The 15,298-nt window shown below is 47.9% G+C and overlaps 1 protein-coding gene across 1 annotated transcript in view; it reads left to right on the plus strand.

Moving 5' to 3' along the window:
- Nucleotides 1-15,298, plus strand: part of INO80 (INO80 complex ATPase subunit) — a 1,945,052-nt gene that overhangs the window by 1,912,789 nt on the left and 16,965 nt on the right. The window contains exon 35 of the mRNA XM_069637507.1: nucleotides 9,062-9,277. Within this exon, the coding sequence (XP_069493608.1) occupies nucleotides 9,062-9,277 (216 nt within the window). The remainder of the gene's footprint in view (nucleotides 1-9,061; nucleotides 9,278-15,298) is intronic.

Genomic DNA, 15,298 nt, shown 5'->3' on the forward strand with positions numbered 1-15,298 from the left:
ATTTAGCTGCATTTACAACCTCCTTTTTCAGGTGCAACACAGATGTCTGCTCTTGGGACTGCATCTTTATCCAGTGGCCCAGGGGTCACACCGGCAGGTCTATGGGTAGCAGATGGGGAGCGAGAGGTAGCAGCTGCTACCCCAGGCAACTCCCAAATGACGGCCCTGTTTAGGGCATTATCCACGTTTAGTAGCCAGACATGGTAAACGCGAATGTGCACACTAAAAGTATTGCAAAAAATGGTAAAAATATAACTGCTGCCACCAGATTGCCTTTAGATGCATATAAAAGTAACCAAAAATCCCCAGTGTAAAAGACTAGGGTGATACAGAAGTAACCCCATGCTCTGCTTTGTTCATTGTTAGAAAATTTACCAAAACAAGTAAAAAGTGAAAGACAAAAGGGAAACATTGTTTTACTGATCAGGTTCCCCAAGACAAAATGAGCGAAAAGACCAGGGAAGCGAAGCAGAAGGCTTTACTTATATGTAAAAAGTCAGGATAGATTCAAAAACAAAAGCAAAATGTTTGGGTTTCCATAGACTATGGTGGGAAAGTTTGCCTAAGAGAGAAATCCTTCCTAATAACCTGGCCTCTTGTTCAGCTGGGTGTGGGTTGTGTGAAGGCATCATGAAGCAAGACACAGACAAATTCTGGATTCAAAACAAACACTTTTATTAACTTAAAATTCAGGATAGTATAAGGCCTAACCTGCCCTATGCTAAGGTGGGATTTCCCTACCTAAATAAAACTAAGGAAAGTCTAAATCAAAGAGTTCAACTGAAGACTCTTGTCTGTTTCCAAATCCTATAATTGCCCTCATAACTAATCGATACAATATGTAGGGATGTCAGCAATCAAAAGAAGGTGTCCAACAAAAAGTTCTGAGCCTCTTCCAGCTCGCAGCTTCCTTTCAGCTCCCTTCCCCAAGTATAAAATAGTTCCAGCCAAAAAGTCTTGCATTATCCTTTCTTGAGTTTAGGACGATACAGTTTTAACCAAGCCTCAGGGCTCCCTTCCCCAAGTTCCAGTTAACACAGTTCCAAACACCAAAGGACCTTGAGACTCCAGTCTCAAGTCAATAAATGTCTCCAGTCTCAGGGTTCCCTTCCCCCAGACTTAGTCTCAACAGCACCAGAATATCCATTATTCCTTTAAAGTTCTTTGCCACTCTTGTACCTTCTTTTTATGATAGGTTTTCCAGGTGCAATTTGTAACTGTGTTGAAATAATCTTCAAGGCTCTAGTTAATTCTGCTCTCAATGTAATTTTCTGTTATATGCAGTTTTCACAAAGCTTGGTATTCAATATACCTTTCGTCGTTTCAATATTTAAAGGTCCATTCACTTTAGAATACAGCATATACTAGTTTCACTTGGATGTAAAGTATTATTCATTTTAGTATGCAGTATCTGATGGTTTTACTTGAATTTGAAGTTCCATATTGCTTCTGACCCTGATATGTAACAGTTATGCTCTTTTGAGAGGTTTTCACTCAGTTCAGTATTCAAGAAAATTTGGATTGTACTCAATTTGGTATTAAAAAGGCACAGGCTACAATTGTTAATATTTTCATTCAGTTTGGTATTCAAGAAGCATGGTTTGTATTCAATGTGGTGTTTAATAGGCGCGGGGTGGCACTTGTTAAAGATTTTCATTCAGTTTCGGTATACAAGAAACGCACCTTTCATGCAATCCTTGGTTTAGTATTTCCTTGATTCACTTCAAATAGAATATACATCCTTCAGAAACTTTTGAAAATGTGTTCTGTCCAACATGCGACCACTCCGATACAAAGTATTTCTCAAACCATCAAGTTCAAACATTTGCGCACTGAGTTTCTCAGTGCCTAGAAACTCTCTGGTCGCGTTCAAAGGATTCCCAGCCGAATGGATCGTACGGCCTTCTCCTCCTCGGGTCAGGGGTCCCACTCCTGCCCCTCAGGCACCTCTGTCGACACAGGGAAGCAAGCATCTTGAAACCTTGGAAAAAAAGACAGCCTCTCCACACGGCTCCTTTCTTAACGCTCAGTTTGTTCCACGATGCCCCAGCTCCCACGCCACGCTTATGCCGGCCTTCCTGCTGCTGCTGTTTCTCCTCCATGCACAGGTTATCCGGCTGTCTCTCCTGCTGCTGGGCTGGTCACTTTTTATACACATGCAGCCCCTTGACAGGCTGCAGGTATGGATGTCCAATCACCCCTGCTTTACCACAATCAATGGGACATGCCTGACCTTCACAACTCTTATCAGGAATCTTCCTCGTCCCAGTACCAGAGTGTTAAAAGGGTGTGGTCTTCATTGTTCTTGGTTGCCTCTTCTACATCCCAGTACTGCCAATTGTCAAATGGGGAGAAATGGCCCATGAAGATTTGGTCACTAATAGGGATGTGTGTCTGTGTTTGTGTGTGACAGTGTCATGTCTCGCGCAAGGGCGTTCCACTTCCAGTCCCCAAGGACCCTCCACCCGAGAAACTCCCTCGCTTCTCCACCCCCAGGGTCAGGATCCAAGAGTGATGGTCTTTGTCTGGCCACCTGCGCATTGAGGATCCAAGGGGTCCAGGAGTGAGAATACCCTCAGGTTTCTTACAGTTGTTAGATCATATTGTGACCGGCACTTTGAGGACCCTGGAGTGTCATACAAAGATTGTGATGGAGGAGAACTTGTTAAGGAAAGTGGGGGAGAAGTAGTCCGTAAACGGCGGTGAGGAGATGAAGAGACTGTGACAAGGGCAGAAGTAGGACTAGGACACATAGGTATGTTTTTTGTGATTTATATTCTTTCTCAAAAGCAAAATAACTAATCTCTCCCTAACACTGTAACTTCAGGCCTTACTCTACAACAGAACCAAATAAAAGGGTTCTCTTCAGGATGTCTTAACAGAAGTAAAGTCTGCGGTCTGAAATCCTACTGACCTAGTTTCTTTCCCAACCTCTCAACAGGAATTAACTAAACAACAAAGACAAACTGTGAGCTGTCTGTACTGACAGGGATGGATGTTGGCTTTTGACCCCCAACCCTGTCTCTCTACCATTGGCCCTTTCCTACATTTACAGTTCTAGTCATACAGTTTGTTTAGTGCTGGAGTGCCATTCCAGGACTCTGGCCAGGTCTCTTTGCTTTTCTTTTAAATCTAGGTTGTCTCAGTCTTTTCTCCCTTCGGGGAGACTTTTGTCTTTCTTTGCCTCCTTCCAATATGGGCTCCTCTCAGTCTCTCTCCCCTCTGTGGGATTCTTTCCTCCTTAACCCCTCCCTTCTGGGGCTCTCCTCTTTCTCACTCCCAACTCTGGAGTTTTTCTTTCGCACTGCTCCCTCAGGAGTTCTTTCGGTCTCCCCACTCTCTGGGGCCTTCCTCCTTCTTGCTCTCCTCTCAGGTGTTCAGTCATGTTCTCCCCACTCTGGGGTTCTTCTCATAATCATATGTCCCGCCCCCTTTCCGCCATACTGCGTGGGCATCCCTCGCTAGGGACGGGAGACGGAACCTTTTCACCAGAAAAAACCTTCTTCCCCTTAAATTTAGAGGCACGCATGGGCTCCCCTGACTCCGCCCATCGGCTCCACTCCCCAGTCCTCTTTTCGGCATCGACTGGAACGGACCACTTTCACCAGCGCTCCTGGGTTAAGCCTCCAGCCTTGAAATTCCATGCTCTCTTCCCCAGAGAAGTGTTTTCTTTTTCTCTTCTTCTTGTCTTTAATCAGATACCTCTGTCCTCTGGTGCCATGCTCCTCCTTGGCACAGTTTGACGTCAGCAGGCTCCAGCTGGTGTTCTGTCGGCAAAGGGCTCTTCCCTACGTCTGACCTGCACACTCTCTGCCTCTGCTGGCCTGGCCCTGACCACGTCTGGGAGACCTGCACCGTGTGCAACACGCTTACAACGCGCTGTGAAGAACATGTTCACCCAGTGGAGGGAGCTCTTTGGAAGTTGGCCTCCAGAGGACTCAAAGGAATTTGTCAGGACAAGTCCAGGCCCAAGGTAGGGCCTCTGTTTTCATCTGCACCTAGAGCGGGAAGGACCTTTCAGGTTCTTGTACCAGTGCATGTACCGAGGCACTACAGCTATCGTCTGCCAGGCCGAGGGGTCGCTAGATCCTACCGGTGACTGCGATAAAGGGCCACAAAGCTCTATTACCGGGTCTACACCCAAGGGGCTATGCCCTATTACGGGACTGAGGTCCGAGGGGGAACCTGTGCGCACCATGTACCCCACAAAGGTGACTCCTCCCCCAAGAGGCGCAAGAGCAGGAGGGACCTTTCAGGTCCTAGTACCAGTGCAGGTACAGAGGCTTCTACAGCTACCGGCGGGCAGGCCGAGGGGTCACCAGATACTACCGGACACTGCGCTGAGAGGCCGCAAGGTTCTATTACCGTGTCTAACCTGAGGGGCTACATCCTAGTACCGTACACATGTCCGAGGGGGTGCCTGTACCCACCACGTGCCTTGCAAATGCGACTTCTTCCCCAGGAAGCGTAGGAGCGGGAGGGACCCTTTAGGTCCTGGCTACCAGGGCAGATACCAAGGCTGCTACTGCTACCAGCTGTTAGGCCGAGGGCTCGTGGGATCCGACCGGACACTGCGCAGAGGGGCCGCAAGGTTCTATTACTGTGTCTACACCCTGGTACCGGACAGATGTCCTAGGAGGCACTGGTATGCACCACATACCCCGCAAAGGCGACTCCTTCCCCTGGTAGTGTAGGAGCGGGAGGGACCTTTCAGGTCCTGGTACCAGTGCAAGTACCGAGGCTGCTACAGCTACCGGCCATCAGGTCGAGGGGGTCGCCAGATCCTACCGGACACTGTGCTGAGGGGCTCCCGTGCAGCCGCAGCTGCCCATGCCAGTACCCACAACACTGGCTCCCACACCTGCAACGGTCTTGGCAGCCCCACAGTCCTCTACTCAGCAGCCGGCTCGGGTCAGCACGTCACAGCTTGAACCTCATTCGGTGCAGCCTACCAACAGGCACCTTAATGTCAAATTAAGGCAGCTGGAGGGGGGCCCCCTCTTTCTGTTGGCACTCGCACGCATTGACAACTCAGGCGGTGCTATTTGCACCGCTACTGGCAGGAGAAGGACTACCGGGCTACGGGTGACCCAATTCAACTCCGATGCCCAGGAACGCATACTGGACCTTATCTTTGGGGGGGGGGGGGCTGTTCTGTTCCATTACAGATTAGGAACTTCATAAGAGGAGAACCAGTGCCCAGACTGCTGAATCCTTATCCATCCAGACGCATGCCCATGCTGGCGCACAAGGTCCGCGCACTCTTGGGTCCTCCACGCAGTGTCCTCGGGCTAACGCCTACCGATCCCTCCTTCGCCTCGCTACTCCCCTCTGCTCCCACAGATTGGGACAATAACTCTGTGGGCAGAACTTCGCTCGCATGTAGAGAGGCAGGCAGTGGAGGAGGTCCCGCCTCCCAGCGGGTCTGGGCTCCTATTCGCAGATTTTTTCCATACAATGGTTACCCGAGCGCGTATTGCGGAAACATTGGGCACGGGAGACTGGAGGTGCTCGCTGGATATGAAGGATGCTTACCTTTATGTACCAATCTGCAGCCCCATCGCTCCTTTCGTAAGGTCAGGATCATAGGCTTCCATTTCCTATGCAAGGTTCTACCCTTTGGCCTCAATCTGGCCCTCAGGGTCTGTATAGGATGGATGAATGTGTGGCAGCCCTACTTGGGGCCCAGTGTCACCACGCCCATCTATACCTAGAATGGCTCATCAGGGCAAGGTCTCCGGAGGCAGTCCTCCACGCCACCTCCACCCTTATGCTTCCACTACATTAGTTGGGATTTTCCATCAATCTCAAGAAGTCACAGCTGTAGTCCAGACAGATTCTTAACGTTCCTGGGTTTTATCTGGGATAAGAGCTCAGAGAGAATTCCCCCCCCCCCCCCCCCCCTCACCACAGAGGACAAGATCACAGCCATCAAAGGCCCATGGGGCATTTCCTCAGCAGAACAGTGACTTTGGCATGGTGGTACCAACGCTTAGATTGCAGTTACACTGCGCAGCCTCCTGGAGTCAGGAGAAGGGTTCCCAGACGGAGCCGGTCAGCATTCCACCACATCTCTGTCACTACCTAGTCTGGTGGAGCACGCACAGAAACTTGCGGTAGGCAGGCCCTTTCGTCAGCCAGCTCTGCAGGTTACCATCCCCACGGACTCATCCCTAGCAGGATGGGAAGTTACCTTGGACAGCCACAGTGTCTACAGAGAGGGTTCTGTCAGGAGCAGGCGGCTCACCCTCAGGCGGCGCAAACAGAACCTACCGAAACTCGGAGGAGGAAGTTCTTTCTCATCCCCAAACCAGTGGTTAAAAGACTTTTGACAGGTCTACACCCGCCCATATGGAAGCCACACCTTGTGTGGGACCTCAACATAGGGTTTGGCCCCTTGGCGCAAAACCCTTTGGGCCAATGGTGTCTGCAGACATCAGGCTAGTCACCATTAACACAGCCCTCGCGGTGGGCCTTACGTCTGTACGCTGTGTCGGCGAAATCCAAGCTCCAATGGCACCCAAACCATACACTAACTTTCAGAGGACAGGGTGGTCGTCAGAACGCTCCCACGTTCTTACCTGGGGTAGTCTCTGCGTTCCATCTAAAGGAGGAGATAGTACTCCCTACTTTCTTTGCTGACCCTAAGGACTATGCTCAGAGGGTTCTGCACTGTCTTCATGCTAGACGAGCACCAAAGTTCTATATGGAAAGGACCAAGAGCTTCCGCAAGTCTGAGGCTCTACTTATCGCCCATGGAGGGTCAGTGGCAGGATATCAGGCTTCCAAGGCCTCCCTGACAAGGTGGATGGCCTTAAGGGGTCCTAGGAGGGGCAACACATGCCGCTTCCGGCAAACCTGGATACCCACACATTCAGAGCCAAGGCCACGGCAGTCGTTTTCTAGAGAAACGTTTTGTGGCAGGTCATTAGCAGGGTGGCCACTTATGCCACTCCCTCTGCTTTTTGCAAGCTCTACTGTTGGGATGCCGGCTTCAGGTCAGAGGCGGCATTCTGGCAGGCAGTTTTAAGGAACTTGTTTTCTTAAGGAGGGTCACCTCTCCACCCTGGGGCTACATTCAGTTGAAATCGCCCATGCAGTATGGAGGAAAGGGGACGAGATGTAAGAGCAATTACAAGTTACTCACCGTAGTGACTAACGTACTCTTAGTCCATAGTCCCCTTTCCTCCATATGTCCCACCATCCACACCCCTAATAAAACTGGTGTTATGCAATTGTAATATTGTCGACTCCTCAATGAGGACTGAGGAGTGGCGCGGGTGGGCGGAGTAAAGCCCATGCTCCCGGGGCTGCACCCCGAGCGCCTCTAAATTTATAGGGGAAGAAGGATTTTTCTGTTGAAAAAGGTTCTGACTCCCGTCCCTAGCGAGGGATGCCCATGCAGTATGGAGGAAAGGGGACTATGTACTAAGAGTATGTTAATCCCTACGGTGAGTAACTTGTAATTTCTTACTGTACACTCTAGATGTTCTCTTTCTGCTTTTCCCCACACTGCTGAATCCACAGTTGCAGGTTAATGTTAAAGGACATTTGTACCGCGCACTATCACCACCAGAGTGGTCCCCTGGTGCACTGGTGGCTCTGAAAGAGGAAGGGGGGGCGGGGGGATTAGTGGGAGGAAGCTGGAAAAGTGCAAGAGAGCAGTGATGTGCTGTTGGCGGCCACAGCCTGGTGGGTCCGTTGGCTGGGCCTGGGGTGTTTGCGGCCGGTAATCGTTGTGTACTGTTGTGCGAGTCTGTGTGTTTTTGTTTGGTTGTTGCAATGTAGTGAAGTTTGTGCGGTTTGTTGTGCTGTAGGTTTGTGGTTGTGTTTGGTTTGGAGTTTGAGAGGTGTCTGCAGAGGGGGAAATTGTTAGTACAATTGGTTAGTTGGCATCTCTATCCTGAATTGAGGCGCTGGGCTTCTGTAATCTCCCCAGATGGGTTTTGGGAGCACCCCTGCGCCTCTGTCCTGATCTGGGTCTGCCTGGCCTTCAAGGTCTGTTTCACATCTGGTCCCCTCCTCCCCCAGCCTCCCTCGCAGCCTTACCTGTCTTCCCTTCCCACTCATACGGCCAGATCACCTGCCAATGTCCACGGCTCAGCTAGTGTGGTGATTGCCAATATCCCGGCAATTCCACAACACTGTGGTACCAAGTGGTAACTAAGGGGCGAGTGCAGGTGTTGGGTGGGATTAGGGTGGGGTTGTTGACTCCGTCTCCATGGGTGTCGCTTGTGTTCCACTCTACCTGGCGTCACTCAACCAGGTGCCGTGGGAGCTTCCCAGTCGATTCTGGGCGTTGTCCGTGTCTACTCCAGTTTAGTCATCTCTTTTCCTTTCTGTTTCTGTTTTCAGTTTGAGTCTGTGGTGTTGAAGAGCCAGGTTTTTAGTAGTTTCCTAAATTTTAGGTGATCTTTGGTGTTTCTTATTTCTTTTGGGATGTTGTTCCAGGTTTTTGCGGCTAAGTGGTAGAAGGAGGTGCCTCCAAGTTTTTCCTTGAGGTATGGTTTTGGTTCCAGGTGGATTTCGTTGCTTGGCCTGAGGAGTCTTGTTGGCTTGTAAATTATTTGCTTTTGTAGGAATTCTGCTCCTTGTCCACTGATTGCCCTATGCGTTATGCACATTGTTTTGAAGGTGATGTGATGTTTTACTGGGAGCCAGTGTAGTGTTTTTAGGGCAGGAGTGATGTGTTCTCTTCTTGATGGTTTGAGGAGTAGTCTGGCTGCTGTATTTTGGATCTGTTGCAGTTTCTTCTGAGTTGTCTTCAGTGAGTTTTTTCTTTATATATCTACCCTGCTGCACCAATATGGTAGCCATTAGAAAAAAGTAAAACTCATGTGTGGTCAAGAACTTTCTCCTCAGCTAATTGCAATATTGATGCATTCATAAATAATGTCCTCCTGTTATAGTTGTAAGAATAATTGTCATATTGCTTTGCTGTTTCATGTCCCCAATATATCTGTTTTAGCCCCATTTTGTAATTGCTTTGCCTGTTCTTTACTCCACTGTGCGCATTATTGTCATGTTTTTGCCGAAAATGATGTGTTCTCCTTCGTCATAGGAATATCCAACTTAGACACTCCAAATACAGGACGGGTGCATTCTGGAAGAAACCGCGGACGTCCTAAAAGTGGTGGTGCTAGATCGAAAAGTGGGGGGAAACGTCGGAATCGCAAATCTGGAGCAGGAAGCGCAGCAGCAATGGCAGGTGCCATGGCAGGGGCAGCAGCAGCTTCAGCCGCAGCGTATGCAGCATACGGGTTTAATGTCTCTAAAGGTAAACATTTATAAACTGTTTGGAAAGTTCAAATAGCTTGCATAAATTTTATCATGCATTGCAAATCTTTGCTAATGATTTGAAGAAACAATTGCTTTTTTAGTTTGTGATGTTATTTCCTGGGTCCAAGGCCAAGAGCCTACACTTGCAGATTAAGATACAGATTTTTAGTAACTCAAGTCTTAAAAGGTCAGGCCATTTATCCGAAGTGGCAGGCCTCTGCACCTATCACATCATTTCTGAGGAGATCTCTGTATGTTTGGTAAATGTTTGTTGAGAGTTAGATTTGTAATATTTTATCCATTTATCTTAGTTTTAAATGTAATCTGGTAAATTACTGATCGTGATCAATGAATTATAGTGGATGTTAAAGGGTATATTCTGGTGCTATACTGCAATAACATTACATAAACTGCAGGATAGAATCGGCAAAGGATTTTCAGTAGTGAGGGGAGGTTGTGCAGGATAGAAAGATCCTTTAGGTTATTTTTAGATTTCAGCACCAAAGCATCACAGCTGACCGGCCGGGAGAGATAATTGTATAATGTAACAATGCCTCTGTGCAGTATCTCCTTTTATGGCATTTTTTCGATCTCAAGTCTAATCCGGATAAGGCTCTGATTGCTGTGGGATCAACCAGAGTGTTTACACTTCAATAGATTGCTTTCTCATCTGATAGATAGCCTATCCAGTGTCAACTGCTCTGAAAACATTTCGACATGGGGCGTACCTCGACTCGGCCTTCGATCCATCTTGAATCTGTGGCGGTTGTCAACTCTGGATGAGATGTTGGTCGTCGTACATATACTGCTTCACTACGCCCCGTACATCAGCTCCTTTTTTCCACAAGCTCCAACATTATTAGAAATGTGCGATTTTCCTTTCCTTTTATTGGGTCAGCTCTAGCATGATATACCGCTTTGTTGAGGCAATTTTTGGTATCTGTGAGCCAGGGATGGATGGCATTGCTTGCTGCCATCTATGCATCATAGAACTCTTTATTGGTTGACTGAAACTAGAAGGTTGGGAAAGGAAGGCTTGATTTCCCAGAAGAGGCGTACTTAATTCATGACTTTTTGTGCATTTTTCTTAATGTGGATTTTGAAGGACAAGTGTGAATTATTATAGATACCCAATGATTTTGTTTGAGTGAGTGAGTGGATTGATTCTTTCAGGGACATAGCAGTGAGCAAGGATTTCATCTGGCAGTTGTGATCTCCATCCCTACGTTGAAACACATTTGTAGAGGAGCGTTATAAATGCCATATCATAACCTCGTTTTGGTGGGGTTCAGTTTAAGGTAGACAACTTACAACCATTGCTGGGTGAGGTAGTTGTCTTTGGGCATCTCCACTTGGAGCTGGGCATCATCGAGTTGGGTAATACAAGACCCCTGATCTTTCTGAGTGTTGGCAGGTATTCACACCATTTAATGGATCTTCCATTCAGAAAGCCAAAGAACAAGTACCAGATTGTGAGCCATGAGCCAGTAACATCTTTGGGCTGAGTGCACTTCTGCTACAGAGGACACAGAGGCTGGGTGTCTGTACTTCGCTCTTGACATTTATAATTGCCTGGGAGCCACTGGCCCTTTAACAGCAGAGGCAGATTATAAATATTGCACAGGTGCGAAACGCCAGCGCAAATGCAGCCTTGCTGCAGACAGGCAGCAGGAAGAGGTGGACTTGCTGTGCTAAGCGATGTACTGATGGCGCCGAACAATGGAATCAGGATGTGCCCTGAGAAACAGAGTGCAGCTCCAACCTCCTGAAGAGCGGACAACTGTATCCAGCGCTCCGTGGAGGTGAGTGCCACTGTTGTGGGCCCTACGTGTATGGAAACTCAGAGTGCTTTTATAAGTGGTGAGCAACAAGCATTTCCAGTATCCATTACTGAAATCTGAAATGGATTCAGATGACATAACGCCTGGACTTTTCGGCGCCTATGACACCTCACACTGAAGCTGCTGTTAAAGTAGTGCTCCCCTTGCCTTGGTGCCTGTCCCCGTACAGAGTATTTTGACTGATGCATTGACTCGGGTGCAAAGCCAATTACCCAAATCCGGGGCAATTAAATGTACAACTTCTCTCGAGTAACTCAAGTGGATGCTGATGACTGGACTCGGGAGGAGAGATCAGTATCAGAGATGACCAACACAGAACTGTTGCAGAGTGCGGTGACGATTGACCCCCAGTCACTATATCATTCATCACCTTTTAATCCGCCGGCCTCCACCTTGTGCGTTGATCTCGCTACCCATATCCCCTGCTCTGAGTCTAAACCTGTAGGAATTAACACGTAACATTGCCTGCATTGCTGATATGATAGCGAATGAAAGAAGGGAGGTGTGGCAATGAGAACCTCCCCTTGTGTATCACCTGGAGAACCAACACAGAGAGTGGCCTTGAAGCCGGTGTTGGACCGTTCGGGTGTCTCTAGAATTATGAGAGGTTTTGAAAGTTCATCTAACTCACTGTCAACTGAATGTTTGACTCCTGAACTTTCACGAAGACCATCTATGGACCATACTAGGGAGACCCACAACCCCTTCAGTAGAGGTAACTTTAATATAATGTCAGCATTGACCATCACGTTGGCTCTGTACTTAAATTTATATGAATCCATAAATGACAACCTAAATGATCATGCCACATTGTTGGCAATGCTTCACTCCAAGATGATTCTCATTGTGGGGTTTATTACTGCAATGTAAGGGATGTTGGATAAGAATTCTGACAATGTCCATGCACTAGTTCAACAGGTGTTGGATCTCATAATAAACGGAAGGAGGAATCAAAGGGCTTGCTTGGAATCCTCATCAGTGTCATTGAAAAACATGGAAAAGGGCACAACTATCGGCCCCAATGAACACACTACATTAATACACCAACCAACATAGTGTTCTGGAGCCCAGTGTTGTTGAGAAAGTTCAGGTTAGGGGAGTTAACTTTCCTCAGATCCCAGTTGTAACTGAGGTCCTGGCTGATAGTAATCGAGTGGAGTCCAATGTGCCAGCTCCTATTCTAGTGACCATAGAAGTACATGCTGATCTGGAGGATATGCCTTTGGGTGGATTGGTGGTTGTAGAAGAACAGATACATCTGTCATCTAAAACCAACGATGTCACAGGTTTCCCCCCTTCTCACCTGTCTATGTTGCCTGATGTCCTCCTTTGGTGGAGTCTTCTTTTGTATGGTTCGGGACTTAAATAAGCCCGCTCGGCCGTCCTCGGCTTCCAGATTACGTTCAGCTTCGATGTCCAGGATCACGGGAAACTCCAGGAGTATTCAAGAAGGTGTTGGGGGCGCGCGGAAGCGGCACAGAGATTCCGGGAAGTAGAAAAGAGGGAAGAAGTCGAAAGAAGGGAATCCAGGGGCCAGGGGATAGCAAGTAGCACTAGAAAAAGTTCAGAACACACGTCCGATCACAGCTAGTAGCAGCTTTGAGACGCGCGGGGCCGTGGGGGTGTGGCTTCTTTATAGAGGATGCTGCGTAGAACGTGAAGACTGGTGAGCAGCGTGCTGAGCTTGCCGCCATATTGGTAGTATTATGGAGTGTGAGGCCCGACGTGACGGGGACCAGGAAGCCCAGAAGGGGCGAGTTTGATGGTTCATGACAGCATGCCTCCTCCGGACACTCGTTCCACCGGGTTTGCCCGGGTGTATGAGATGGAACCTTCTGAGTAGCCTGGGGGTATTTAGATTCGAGATAGGTTCCTAAGTGCGTTCACTAGGGGGCTATCCTTTCCACTCCACTAGGTGCTGGAGTTTGCCACATCTATATCTAGAATCGCAAATCCTGGAGACCTCATACTCCAGTTGGTCATTGATGATTACTGGTTTGGGCCGAAGGTTAGTTCGAGAGGTCTGAACATATGGCTTTATTAAGGACGTGTGAAAGACTGGGTGGATTTTCTTCCAGGAGTCTGGAATCTTGAGTCGGTAGGCCACTGGGTTGATGATTTCCTTTATAAGGAATGGCCCATAATATAGAGGAGCCAATTTATTTGGTCACAAATGCTGTGGTAGTAGTTTCGAGGACAGCCAAACCTTATCCCCTATTGTGTAGGAGGGGCTTGGTCTTCGTTTGGAATCCGCATACAGTTTGGTCTGGGTCCTGGCCTTTTCTAATTGTTCTTTGGCTTCTCTTTGAACATTAATGAGCATTTCAATCCAGGAATCGACTGTTGGAACTGGTGTAGGATGAGGAAGGATGGAGGGTATAACCGAAGGGTGGAATCCTTGGCTACAGAAGAAAGGACTGGTCTTAATAGCAGAGTGGTCCGAATTATAATATGCGAATTCTGCCACTGGGATTAAGAGGGACCTTGGTAGCGAAGCAACGGAGGTATTGTTCCAAGGTTTGGTTTACGCGCTCTGTGGCTCCGTTGGTTTGGGGATGATATCCTGAGGAAAGAGCGCTTTGGATTCCTAGTATTTGGCAAAGATGTTTCCAGAACTGAGAAATGTATTGGAGCCCTCTGTCTGATATGATCTTGGAAGGGAGTCCATGCAGTCGGAATATGTGTTCCAGGAAAATTCCAGCAAGTTCTGACGAGGATGGTAGTTTAAACAGAGGTGTAAAATGGGCCACATGGGTGAACAAATCAATGGTGACCATGATGGTTGTGTATCCCTTGGAAGGTGGTAATTCCACAATGAAGTCTGTTGCTATGAATTCCCAAGGCCTTGTTGGAAGTGGAGGTTGCTGCAATAAACCCGCTGGTCTCTTGTTGTCATGTTTGTTTTGAGTACAGACAGAGCATGCCTGGATATACCTTTGTACATCAGTTTTCACTCCAGGCCACCAAAATTGCCTTTGTATTAATCGGAGGGTATTGGTAATACCACGGTGCCCGGAGTAAAGAGTATCGTGACAGAGATTTATTATCCTTTGCTGTAGTTTTTGTGTTGGGATGACCAAGGCATTGTCTTTGGACAAGTATCCATCTTTGGTCTTCAGTTTCCACTGGTTCCTGTCCGAGATACCTTTCCAGAGTTCCGAGGATTGAGTCTGACTGCGGACTTCATCTAGGAGGCTGGTCGTCTGGGCTACAATTATTGTGTGGGAAAACATCTTGGGAAATGCTTGGTCATCAGGAGGTTCATAGTCAGGGCGCCGAGACAAGGCGTCAGCAATTACGTTTTGTGTTCCCAGAACATGGTGAATTTGGAACTGGTATTGAGCAAAGAAGAACGCCCAACTGGCCTGATGGCTGTTCCTGCATTTCATGGACTGTAACACTTGGAGATTTCGATGGTCCGTCCGAACCTGGACAGGAAGTTTAGCTCCTAGAAGTAAATGATGCCACTCGGTGAAGGCTTGGTGGATGGCTAGAAGTTCCTTTTCTAAGACTGAGTAATGAGTTTCACTGGAGGTCAATGTCCGTGAAAGATAGGCAATAGGATGTTCCAGCCTGTCATCTAGTTCCTGTTTCAGAACTGCTCCGATGGCATAGTTAGAGGCATCTGTTTCCACTAAGAATGGTCGATTTATAGCAGGTTGAACCAGGATGGGGGCTTGTGTAAATTCTGTTTTTAGGCGTTGGAAAGCCTTCTCCTGGGCTGGGGTCCATCGATAGGGAGCATCTTTTTTCAACAAGGAGATGATCGGTTGAACAATCTCGGAGAAGTATGGTATAAACTTCCGATAGAAATTGGCCTAGTCCAGGAAAGATTGGATCTGTTTTACGGAGGTCGGAGTTGGCCAGGATAGTATGGCTTTAACCTTGGATTGATCCATGCCTATGCCATCTGGGCTAAGGACAAATCCTAGATAGCGAACAGTGGAAACATGAAAAAGGCATTTCTCGGGTTTTGCTAGAAGCTTGTGTTCGCGTAGCCGTTGTAACACTGATTTAACATGTTCTTCATGCTTGAGAGGATCCTTAGAGAATATCAAAATATCGTCCAAGTAGACGATGACGAAAAGAAATAGCATATCCGAAAACACCCGGTCCATGAAGCGTTGGAAGATTGCCGGAGCATTAGAGTCCAAAGGGCATGACCAAGTATTTGTAAT

The sequence above is a fragment of the Ambystoma mexicanum genome, chromosome 14 (assembly GCF_040938575.1).
Source record: "Ambystoma mexicanum isolate Mex_15411 chromosome 14, UKY_AmexF1_1, whole genome shotgun sequence".
Taxonomy (NCBI): domain Eukaryota; kingdom Metazoa; phylum Chordata; class Amphibia; order Caudata; family Ambystomatidae; genus Ambystoma; species Ambystoma mexicanum.